A 12,932-nucleotide genomic window follows, 5' to 3' on the forward strand; every position below is an offset into this window, starting at 1 on the left:
AAATGAAATCTCAACCACTATTGATATAATTATTTCAATAGTGGTTGTATTTCAATAGTGGTTATTACCTATGTATTTTATTGAAATGCACTCTCAACCACTATTGATATAATTATTTCAATAGTGGTTGCATTTCAATAGTGGTTACTAACTCTGTTTGCTATTGAAATGCACTTTCAACCACTATTGATATAATTATTTCAATAGTGGTCGTTATTTCAATAGTGGTTGCAACATACGATTATTCATGCACTTGCTATTCTTGAGAAGGAGATTTTTAATGAATTTCTCCATGTATTTATATGTAAAACATTTACCCGCCGAAGTGGCCCCGCCTTACCCCCAGGGTCATAATTTGAACAAATTGGAATCTACACTACCTGGGGATGCTTCCATTAAAAAAATGATCATTAATGCCATTGCTATTCTTGAAAAGAAGATTTTTAAAGAATTTTTCTATATATTTCTATGTCAGCCATTTTGGCCCTGCCCTACCTCAAGGGGTCATGATTTGAACAAACCTGAATCTACACTGCCTGAGAATGCATCCCTATGTTTCATCTTTCCTGACAGAGTGGTTCTTGAGAAGATTTTTAAAGAATTTTCCTACATATTTCTATGTAAAAATTTGATTGGCCATTTGCGGCTCGCCCTATGCCCAGGAAACATGATTTGAAGAAACTTGAATCTACACTACCTGAATATGCTTCCATATAATAAATATGATCATTCATGCCTTTGCTATTTAGGAGAAGATTTTTCAAGAATTTCCCTATCTATTTATATGTAAAACTTTGGTCGGCCACTGTTGCGTCGCCCTACCCCAAGGGGTCATGATTTGAATAAACTTGAATCTACACTACCTGACAATGCTTCCCTATAAGTTTCATCTTTCCTGGCACAATGGTTCTTGAAAAAAAGATTTTTAAAATATGCCACCAAATTATTATTTCTGAATTATCTCCCCTTGAATAAGGGCGTGGCCCTTCATTTAAACAAACTTGAATCCCCTTCATCTAAGGATACTTTGTGCCAAGTTTGGTTGAAATTGGTCCACTGGTTTTAGAAAAGTCAAAAATGTGAAAAGTTTACAGACAGCTAGACGGACACCAGACAAAATGTGATCAGAAAAGCTCACTTGAGCTTTTAGTTCAGATGAGCTAATATTATACGGTAATTTTACTGCTAATATTTATGATCATTCTACAGGTTCATTAAATGGCCATCTTTGCCACATTTTGGTGTCTAAACCTTAAACCTATGGGACATTAGATTCAGTTTCAGTAAAAGATTAACTGTTGTTATGTACCAAAAAAACACTACTATATTTTTGTAGTATAACAAGATTTCTTAGGCCCCAAGGATGACAAGACATGAAAATGTACTTGTGGTAGGAATGAAGTCTCTGACAATGACTTGTTTAAAAAATGCATGATAAAAGTGTTGATAAAAGTACAGAGTAATGTCCATAAAGATATTTTGAGTAAAAATATCTATTCATGATATTGACACTCTGTGCCTGTTCATTGTAAGCAAAAATTCTTCTTTCATCAGTCACTTCTTCCTTTTAAAAAAATTAATCACCGGTTTACATAATTTTATTCGTTCACCTTTTCATCAATACAATAAAAAAAACATAAAGACAAAGTTCAATCAAAATATTCTTCTAGTCTGTCTTTTCTAGCGCCTTCATTCTCTCTAACAGAGGGGGGTGGGAGAAGTTAAACATGGAGTACAGCCAGTCCGTGACAGGAAATCCTAGATTGTCTTTATTGAGTTTGATTAGAGCTGATTTCAGCTCCTTTGCATGTCTCAGAGACTTCGCGAAGAAATCTGCCTGGAACTCACAATGTCGGCTGTAGATTATCATCAGGAATCCCAGAACCTGAAAATAAAAAAAAATTATTTATTATTTATTAATTATTATTTAATTTACAACTTTATAATTTATTATATAATTTAAACATTCATCAATCAAACTTAGACAATTAATTGCATTTTTATTTTTTCAAAAATAATTTTTTTTATGTCCTTAAAAATAGCATAAAACCAATGGAACAGCTTTTATTTGGCACATGTGATCAATTACTTTATCGGATACTTTCCTTGGTTTAACTTTAATCTTGTAAACTTCATGTATAAACAATGCATATAGTCCATATATGTTTCTCGGTACAGAATAAATTCTGTTTACCCAAATATAGTTTACAAATCAAGCTACTCTGAAGTCAGTTATGTTACTGTGGAAACATTTTGTAATTGCCAAAAAAGGTCCTACAATATACGTATCAATCCAGGCATACATCATCTGTCTTAAACTTGTTAATTCATTTCTCCATATTGATTCAATGAAGAACAAGGGTGCATAACTGACCAAGTCTTGCCTCAATACCTCTATCAGGATTTGGACACTTTTCACAAGTCAATACATACCTCGTGATAGGGCTGGAAGATGAACTGGAATATGATCATCAGACCTATAAGTGTTGGCTCTGTGTCAAATCCAAACGCCCGGTAAATCACTACTTTCTTAGATAACATGGCAAACACCATGAAACAAAGAAACAAGTTTAACTGAAAAATTAAAGAAAAACTTTTAAGACTTTTTACTTATGGTACACATTCCATTTCAGATGTAAATTTTACTCAAATTATTTCATTCAATCAGCACTGGGAATGTTGTAATTTAGTTTCCTACATCAAAATTATTTGTTTCCTAAAGGCCAGACCAGTTAATTCATTATGGTTTTTAAATCACTTAAATCCATACTAGACATGACAAGAATATCCATTTAAAAGTAAACAATCAATACAAAAATAAATCTTCTTTTTTAGAATTTAATTTTGTCACAAGAATGTTGATGAATGTAGAGAAAATTTAAACACAAAAATTTCATTGATTGATATTTTCCCTCTTCAATATATGACAAATTGAATTTAACATACCTGACTAATAAAGAAATTCTTTAGGACATGGTTAAGTTTCCAGTGCCCTAACTCATGAGCTAACACAGCCAGGATTTCCTCTGTATTACATCCTGTCTTCTTCTTTGGCTTCTCCTCTGCTGGCTTTTCTTCAGATTCTGGTTCTTCTGTCACCTCCTTTTCTTCTTTTGACTCTGTCTGTAAAGGAATGCCATCATGTTTACAAATTTTGCACAGGGTAAAAAGCGGCAATATTATATTCAAAACAAGTTTTTTTTCTTTGAAAGAAGGCTTATACAAATACATGTACATGAAAGTACAGTTTATAATACAATTGTGTGATCAATTTAAATTATTAATTTATGCAAAATAATCCTTTGTCAAAGATTTCATAAACAAAATTGTCTGTGATAATTACATCTAGAACCTTTACAGTTTCCACATATAAAAAGCCGTTAGATTAAAAAAAAACCTGGATTCACATTCATAGATTGATTTGAACATATTTTATTGTAATTTCAGTTCTAGATTCTTATCACATGTTTTTTAAATTATACTGTGCAAATTTTATTCTTCATCTTTTATTCGTGTTCACTTACAATGTATTGTGCATTTTTTGGATGTGACTGATTGTTGGAGATTTATCTTATATCTGAATGAAAGTGGCTGAGTTTCATTGAATGTACATTTTTCTCACTTTTCAGTCTCACCAATCTAACCAGTGGTCCTTGTTTGTTACTTTGTTTGAAACCAAACCTTGTCAGATTTCAAAATAGACCATTTCACAGTAACTGCAGTACTGCTGTTTTGCAGGGGAAAATGATACACTGTATAGTTTGGTGAAATATGATGTAAAAGTAATTGTTAAAGATACATCATTTACTTATCTATCAACAAAAACTTCGCCATATGTTTTTATTTTGCCCTGCAAAAGTGTAGTACCTCAGTTACTGTGAAAGGGCTAATTACACCAAAATTTGCGGAATAAAAAAATATAAGAGAGTTGAAGGATTTAGCTGTATACCGATTTCCATCAGAAGTAAGACAAATTCAATAAGTAAAAACAAAATCCAAACAAAACAACAACAAAAAAATAATGATGCCACCTTTATAGTTAAAAATCTGGGCAAGCAGGGATGAAAATCTAGGTATTTTTTAATCCTAGCTTCACCAAAAGAAAGGGCTAATTAAGGAATGAATTAAAAAGCAACCCAAATTGTACTGTACTAGGTTGGAGCAGTTTACACTTTATAAACCACGAAGCAGTTTTTAAACAAGACGCCTTCAAATTGTTCATATTTTAAACGTAACGTCAAGCGGATTGAAGTCATTGTGATATAGGCAACCCAGGTTATACAATATAGATTAATTTTTTTATCCAATCAAATGACGCGTTTACAACCAAATTTAAATTATTGACATATGGATACATACCTTTTCCTCCTCCTTTTCTGGAGAGTAGTCTTCAATAAGTGTGTCATACAGCACAATCCTTTTATTCTTAAAGAATCCATAAAAATAAGCATTGCTGTGAGCTGAGCGCTTAGATCCTGAAAAAGATAGTTATAGGACTACAAATATACATGTACAGTTAGTTAACATTAATCTACATTCATTCTTTTCAAATATTTATTTAGCACATTATGTAAAATAATCAAAGGTTACTACTTATACTATGCAAATATCATGCACAATAGAGACATTTAATGACATAATATCTTCATTTTAATTAGAGCCAAGTAGAAAATACAAGTAGTTGATCAGGAGTTTTTACATGATTTTCAGTTAAAAAATAAAGCCAGTATAATTCTAATATGAGAGTCATATGCTTCTCGAAAACAACATGAAAAGAATCAAATGTATTGTTATGGTGATCTATATTTTCTGCTATTACTTCTTTAACATTTTTAGGTATACACTCTTGTATATATTTCTCCTCACCTTCCACAACATAGAGTTTTGTGAGGGGGAATTCAATGCTTGCTGCCAGCTGCTCAATCTTAGTCCTCAGTTCCCCGTCAGGCAAAGGAGTGAACTTATCAAACAGTGGAGCAATGAAGTCAGCATAAATGGTGATCAGAAACTAAGGGACAAGAGACAGAATATGAAGTGATAAAATACATTTAATTTGGCTTGAAAAATTGCTGATTCAGAAATGGATTTTGAATTTTCATTTGTACTCAGATTAAAAGCTTTGCTTGTTGTCTTTCAAAATAATCTAATGCAAAGCACTTAAAATGAAGAGGGATGTATCCAGGGATTTTACATGGAGCACATCACGGGTGTGAGTGGATGTCAAAGGATGGTCACTCCTCCATGGCATCAGATCCCACCTCTGATGTATTCAAAGGACCATGTTTCCTCTGCACTCAATTTGTTTTGTTTGAGCTTAATTAATGTTCATTATCTTATAATAAAATTTCATTCCGACATCAACTCAACACATTTTTCAAAGGAATGAGAAAAATTTACATAAAACTAAACCAAAATCCAGTGAGTATCTCGATGAACTGAAAACCTTGAGTCATTCCTAAATATATTAGGCATAATACCAGTGACACGGCCAGCATGAATCCCCAGGCGTAGATGAAGAAATAGTCGCCGCCAATCTTGATGATGTAGATTAGAAGGGAGACAATGGGTAGAGACAGCGCCATGCCTACAAACATCTTCTTAATCGTGTCCTTGATGAAAAATGGCAAGGTCTGAAAATAATGAAAAGTTCAGGGAAAGATGTATGAAATAATTCTACACTAAAAATCTTACATAAAATGTGAAAACAGATTTCAAGTTTTCTTTGTGAAATTATTGCAAAGGAAAACGATTAATTAGTAAGGAATCAGAACAGGAAATCACTTGAAGAAATTTGCATTAAGGTAGAATGATCAAGAAATCTACTCTAGTATTTTTCTCAGTGTTATCGCAGAGAAACAAATAGTAATGGAAATATTACTTGATCAATTCAATTTCTATGCTGTCCTTTTGCATTTTTTGTGTTTGAATGATACTCTTCATTCATACCTGTTTATTAAATCCATGCTTCTCCTCTAGAACAAACGTGTGATACAAACTCCAGGGAAGGGAGGTAATCGTGGAATACAGTAAAAATATCAGAATAAATGTGATGGATTGCAAAATCTGGAAATAAAGGAAACTTTGTAATCAAAGTTCATATACATATATGCTATAGCAAGATTAGAAAATATATTCATGGTTCATAATTTGTTTGCTTTGTTCAATGTTGATACATTGAATTCTCTTCCATGGGTCCCAATTTTTACCATTATTATTTCTATTAAATAGGTTTTTTTAAGCTTAGAATTATATGCTCCCTAAGCAAAAATTTTGTTTTTAGTTTAATATGTCAATTTGAAAAGGATCTTTCTCGAGAATTCACATTAACAAAATAAATCAAATTTCAAAATCAGGTTACTATCAAGATATCAAAATATATGATGCATGCACAATATTACCAACTTACACATTCTGTACTTATATATGTAAATTATACATTTTTTGTGTTTATATACTGTATACAGGGAAATTTTCACCCCTTTCTATTTTCACCCTTTTCAAAGATGAGTGAATTTGTCCATGTTAAAAGCCAAGGATGAATTCAAGGAATACAGTATTTCCTAAACAGAATATTGTTTGTGTGAATTTAAATTGGGGGCAAAACTGTTTTCCTTTGTCACTGGGCAAAAATAACCCTATATACAGTGGCTATATTCACCTCATATTCGGCACCATATCCAAAGTGACCATTTATCCTACCAGCTAGTTTCCATACGAAGGGCAGGGCACCAACACACAGAATTACCTAGAAAAGTTGACATTATGATTAACACTTATAATCAAAACAAAATGAATACCATACAATCATACATTAGATAACTTTATTTATCAAAAAATAAGAATCACAAACAATTAATCTGAACCTATCGATGTTGTGGTTTCAATGAAGCACTGGAATTGAACATAAGCAGAGAACTTGTTGAAAACAAGAGGCCCAGGGGCCACAGCGCTCACCTGAGCACATCGGGCTTGAATTTAACCCCCCCCCCCCCCAGGCATTCATCATTTGAACAAACTAGAATCTACACTACCTGAGGATGATTCCATATAAATATCACTAGTCCTAGCTTTGAAATACTTGAAAAGAAGATTTTAAAAATTTCCCTATATATCCCTATGTTAAATTTGGGTCGGCCATTTTGGCCCCACCCTAGCTCCGGGGGTCATGATTTGAACAAATTTGAATCTACACTACCTGAGGATGATTCCACATGAGTTTCATCTTTCCTGGCCCAGTGGTTCTTGAGAAGAAGATTTTTAAAGATTTTTCCTATATATTCCTATGTAAAACTTGGGTCGGCCATTTTGGCCCCACCCTAGCCCCGGGGGTCATGATTTGAACAAACTTTAATCTGCATTACTTGAGGATGATTCCACATGAGTTTCATCTTTCCTGGCCCAGTGGTTCTTGAGAAGAAGATTTTTAAAGATTTTTCCTATATATTCCTATGTAAAACTTGGGTCGGCCATTTTGGCCCCACCCTAGCCCCCGGGGGTCATGATTTGAACAAACTTGAATCTACACTACCTGAGGATGATTCCACATGAGTTCCATCTTTCCTGGCTCAGTGGTTCTGGAGAAGAAGATTTTTAAAGATTTTTCCTATATATTCCTATGTAAAACTTGGGTCGGCTATTTTGGCCTCACCCTAGCCCCGGGGGTCATGATTTGAACAAACTTGAATCTACACTACCTGAGGATGATTCCACATGAGTTCCATCTTTCCTGGCCCAGTGGTTCTTGAGGAGAAGATTTTTAAAGATTTTTCCTATATATTCCTATGTAAAACTTGGGTCGGCCATTTTGGCTCCACCCTAGCCCCGGGGGTCATGATTTGAACAAACTTGAATCTATACTACCTGAGGATGATTCTACATGAGTTTCATCTTTCCTGGCCCAGAGGTTCTTGAGAAGAAGATTTTTAAAGATTTTTCCTATATATTCCTATGTAAAACTTGGGTCGGCTATTTTGGCCCCACCCTAGCCCCCGGGGGTCATGATTTGAACAAACTTGAATCTACACTACCTGAGGATGATTTCACATGAGTTTCATCTTTCCTGGCCCAGTGGTTCTTCAGAAGAAGATTTTTTAAAAATGCCATTAATTTTTCTCTAATTCATAATTATCTCCACTTGGAAAAGGGTGTGGCCCTTCATTTGAATAAACTTGAATCCCCTTCACCCAAGGATACTTTGTGCCAAGTTTGATTGAAATTGGCCCAGCGGTTCTTGAGAAGAAGTCGAAAATGTGAAAAGTTTACAGACAGACGGACAGACAGACAGACGGACAGACAGACAGACGGACGCCGGACAAAATGTGATCAGAAAAGCTCACTTGAGCCTTCGGCTCAGGTGAGCTAAAAACATGATTACAATGAATTAAGTCATGATTCAACCAAAATATTTATTGTTAAACATTCCGTCAGCCCTGTTTTCCTGTCTATTTATTGTTAAACATTCTTTCAGCCCTGTTTTCCTGTCTATTTATTGTTAAACATTCCGTCAGCCCTGTTTTCCTGTCTATTTATTGTTAAACATTCCGTCAGCCCTGTTTTCCTGTCTATTTATTGTTAACATTTCGTCAGCCCTGTTTTCCTGTCTATTTATTGTTAAACATCCCGTCAGCCCTGTTTTCCTGTCTATTTATACATCAGAAATGCAGGCCTGAAATCTTTCTTACCATCGACTCTAGCTGGTGGTAAACACCTGACCAGAAGTCTTAATACATTAGACATGCAGGCCTTTAATCTTCTTTACATTAGACAGGCTGTTGTTAATCTTTCTTACCGTAGACTCCACCTGGTGGTAAATTCCTGACCAGAAGCCAAAGGTACTTTTGTCTAAAGAGTAGAGCCTCGCTTTGGTGAATGTTTCTTGGTCAAGTACTTTTTCTAGCTCTGCTGGAACCTCTGTTACTGTTTTAGCAAGATACTTCTACAAATATACAAAAATTAAAATTACAATTTTTCTAGTTAATTTTTTTTAAGATAACATTTAACTCAAATTTAATTCAGTTAAACCATAATCATAATCTTAATAACATATCAGATAGTATTAGTAGATTTATCCCGGAGACTTGGCAATGGGATAAAAAAAACATGAGTTGTATAAAATTCATATTATTCAACAACAATCATAGGAAACTCTTCTCAAATACAACGTCATGATTGGTCAATTTCTATGGAAGCACTGGATGACCTGGACTGGGTGCTCGCTGCTGACAATGACAGCCACTTACAGATACATTAATAAAATGAGTGTGATTCAAGAATCTAGTATTATCAGGAAACTTGATTACTGCAATAATGACCCAAACATTTTGATACATAGTTTGTTTAGCTGACAACATAAAAACTATGGTGAGAAAATCTATTTTTAAGTGACTGCTCTAAGAATTCATCCTTATGTCAGGGGTTCGAATTCACTGTGGGCCATGGACACAGGTCCTTCGGATGAGACCGTATAAACCGAGGTCCTGTGTCACATTAGGTGTTGGCACGAAGAAAAATCCTGCAATACTCAACCCCCCCGAGCGCCGAGTAAAAGTATACATTTGAAGCCCTCCACGGGCAAGTGGAGGCATCTCCATTTGAGTGGAAAATTATTGAGAGGGACATAAAAGAATATAAAAAAAAATACTAAAAAGGGAAATATTGTATTGGCTGCCATCTCAGTATTCCTGTATATATTTCTATGTCTGAAATAGCTGTGTCAACAGACAGATGTACGAAGTTTCCGCTCTCTTTCTCTCTCGTGTTTGGGATAGTTATGCGGACAAATACTAGCCTAATTCCAATGTCTCATCAGGCAACTTGCTGTTCCGTTTCAGAAAAAAATACCCGTAAAATATTGATTATTGACAAAAGAATATATTTTAAAAACAGCAGATCAGAAATCATTGTAACACCTGTCTTGAGGAAAGATAAGATTCCCAGAAATAAACGATCCAGAGGAATATTAAGACAGAATAAAAGATTTCCTCCTCGCTGAACATCAACATGTTTCTCAATTTTTCTCGCCGCGTTGGAAATAAGATAAAGTGAACCACGATTCCGACTGAAATATAGTAAGCATTGATGTTCATGCTACATAAAATCAGTCATATTTCTCTTACAATATTTGAATAATTTGGTCAATGTTAATAAATAAGTACTGAAAAATATAAGGTAAAATAAAATATTTCTTAAACCTAAAACATTTAGTTATTCACCTCTCCACGATCGGGTTCGAGATACAGAAACTGCAACTATGACAAATTCAATTTCCTGCGAAAACAAAAATTGAATGCGAAATACGAGTAAGAAACTTGATCACAACTCCAGGTGAATTCCTAATAGTGATAAATCAAAGATACGCTTGAATGGAACCAAATTGATAATGTTGCACGCGGAATGGAGGTCACGCCATTTGTGAGGAGACGATTGCGAGCAGACGAAAAAGTCCTGTACATATCCTTTAACATTCGGGTTTATTGGCAGATTTGGATAGGTATTATGATCTTAATCATGGTAATAGTTTGTCTTTCTTGTATTTTATTTGCAAACCAGAATGATCACATCGTAATATTTCGGTGTTCCTTACATTTTCCAAATTAGGACATTTAGGAATGAAACACTCAAGATTATACATGTACCTTGATAATGATTTATATCAAGTACTGAAGTAGACTCATTGAACTGACTCTATTTGCTTGATAACCTTTGAATCTATACCACATATTTTTTATTAAGGATATAAATCAAAAGCACAGTGTAAACACAGTGTAAACTTTTTAAAATCATTTTTAGAAATTCTAACATTCACTGAATTTTTCAAGCTTTGAAAATAGTTAATTATCTCAATTTTTTATTATTTTTTACACAGAATTAAAATGTTATGTATTGCATTCACATGAATTAACAGTGAAAGACAGTCACTAAACACTGAAGTCTGTAGTTACCGGTACAACAGTGGTGTACGAGTGTGGTCGTTTTAAACATTAAGTCGTAAGGGGGAAGTTGGCTGTTCACTTCCTGATGTCTTGATTAGTAGGCGCTGTTCTAAAGGAAGCTTATTAACTGTGTACATATAGGCCACTGTATAAATATAGGCCACTATATGTAACTTTTGATCATTCATATATTAGATCATGTTAGTAGCATGATTACTTTGATGTATGCTTTAATATACAATGCTCATTAACTGAGGAAAGAAAACACAGCTGTCAGTGTGTGTTTACCATACAGTGTAAAATATGCATCAGAAAAAAATGTAGATCATTAACATGATTAATTTACAAAACTCTATTAGAAGAACTGGTTATCAATGATTATATTATAATTTTTTTTACCAAACTATATGGCTATTTATTGTTAAAAGACATAATATTAATTGCAACAATGCACTGATTCATGAATACCGTGAAAAATAAATCATTTTACATACATATGTTGCAGACCTATGCAGTGCTAATTCATGATTATGCCAAAATCTTAATTCCCAGTTATTGCACTAAATTTTGAATACATGTACTTAGTGAATAGTCTAGTACTATTGGTCAAGTAAAAATTAAATGACGTACTGCAAGAGCTTCCTTAACTACTGCACTGCGTTCTGGGTCGGATCATAGAAGACAACATCCAAGCCGAACGGTACATCGCAGTTGTACAGAAACAGGCAGATACAGCGTGAGTATATTTGAGACATAATTTTCTAGGGAAAAAAATTTGTTGGTAATAACCAAGAAAATAAAGTACATGTACACCTTGCATAAAGAATTTAAGTTATAGTTACATTTACCTACCGTAGATACTCACCTATAAGTCGGTATTTTGGGAGTTATATTTTAGTCCAAAAGTCTATATCTGACTTATAGGCTAGTCATAAAAGACAGGTATTTTTCTAGATGGCGAATTGTAGTATTTTTAGCTCACCTGAGCCGAAGGCTCAAGTGAGCTTTTCTGATCACATTGTGTCCGTCGTCCGTCCGTCCGTCCGTCTGTCTGTCCGTCTGTCCGTCCGTCTGTCCGTCCGTAAACTTTTCACATTTTCGACTTCTTCTCAAGAACCACTGGGCCAATTTTGACCAAACTTGGTACAAAGCATCCTTGGGTGAAGGGGAATTTAAATTGTTAAAATGAAGGGACATATCCCCTCGCAAGGGGAGATAATCAAGAAAAGAGAAAAATAGGGTTGGGTCATTAAAAAATCTTCTTCTCAAGAACCACTGGGCCAGTAAAGCTGAAACTTATGTGGAAGCATCCTGGTATAATGTAGATTCTAAATTGTTCAAATCATGACCCCCGGAGGAAGGGCGGGGCCACAATGAGGAATCAAAGTTTTATATAGAAATATATAGGAAAAATCTTTGAAAATCTTCTTCTCAAGAACCACTGGGCCAGAAAAGCTGAAACTTATGTGGAAGCATCCTGGTATAATGTAGATTCTAAATTGTTCAAATCATGACCCCCGGGGGAAGGGCGGGGCCACAATGGGGAATCCAAGTTTTACATAGAAATATATAGGAAAAATCTTTGAAAATCTTCTTCTCAAGAACCACTGGGCCAGAAAAGCTGAAACTTATGTGGAAGCATCCTGGTATAATGTAGATTCTAAATTGTTCAAATTATGACCCCCGGGGGAAGGGTGGGGCCACAATGGGAAATCCAAGTTTTACATAGAAATATATAGGAAAAATCTTTGAAAATCTTCTTCTCAAGAACCACTGGACCAGAAAAGCTGAAACTTATGTTGAAGCATCCTGGTATAATGTAGATTCTAAATTGTTCAAATCATGACCCCCGGGGGAAGGGCGGGGCCACAATGGGGAATCAAAGTTTTATATAGAAATATATAGGAAAAATCTTTGAAAATCTTCTTCTCAAGAACCACTGGGCCAGAAAAGCTGAAACTTATGTGAAAGCATCCTGGTATAATGTAGATTCTAAATTGT

General features: G+C 34.4%; 2 protein-coding genes across 3 annotated transcripts in view; one reads left to right on the forward strand and one right to left on the reverse strand.

Moving 5' to 3' along the window:
- Nucleotides 1–1,584: 1,584 nt before the first annotated feature.
- Nucleotides 1,585–10,035, reverse strand: LOC134277113 (CAAX prenyl protease 1 homolog). Of its 2 annotated transcripts, XM_062759398.1 has the most exons (11): nt 9,909–10,035; nt 8,801–8,935; nt 8,682–8,693; nt 6,659–6,745; nt 5,947–6,063; nt 5,478–5,630; nt 4,867–5,008; nt 4,360–4,475; nt 2,947–3,123; nt 2,434–2,574; nt 1,585–1,885 (listed from the first exon to the last, which is right to left on the reverse strand). In XM_062759398.1, the coding sequence occupies exons 1-11, from the start codon at nt 9,999–10,001 to the stop codon at nt 1,667–1,669; spliced, it is 1,392 nt and encodes a 463-aa protein (XP_062615382.1). In that variant the 5' UTR covers nt 10,002–10,035; the 3' UTR covers nt 1,585–1,666. The 2 variants fall into 2 exon arrangements, with proteins under 2 accessions (XP_062615382.1, XP_062615381.1); XM_062759397.1 differs by lacking the exon at nt 8,682–8,693 and having other exon boundaries at nt 8,789–8,935.
- A 189-nt stretch (nt 10,036–10,224) lies between these two features.
- LOC134277114 (inositol polyphosphate 5-phosphatase OCRL-like) overlaps nt 10,225–12,932 on the forward strand; it is a 40,165-nt gene continuing 37,457 nt past the window's right edge. The window contains exons 1-2 of the mRNA XM_062759399.1: nt 10,225–10,447; nt 11,586–11,667. Coding sequence (XP_062615383.1) covers nt 10,393–10,447; nt 11,586–11,667 — 137 coding nt within the window. The 5' untranslated portion in view covers nt 10,225–10,392. The remainder of the gene's footprint in view (nt 10,448–11,585; nt 11,668–12,932) is intronic.

Source organism: Saccostrea cucullata, unplaced genomic scaffold (assembly GCF_032062105.1).
Source record: "Saccostrea cucullata isolate Sc308-1 unplaced genomic scaffold, CSIRO_AGI_Scuc_v1 ctg2458, whole genome shotgun sequence".
In the NCBI taxonomy this organism is placed as follows: domain Eukaryota; kingdom Metazoa; phylum Mollusca; class Bivalvia; order Ostreida; family Ostreidae; genus Saccostrea; species Saccostrea cuccullata.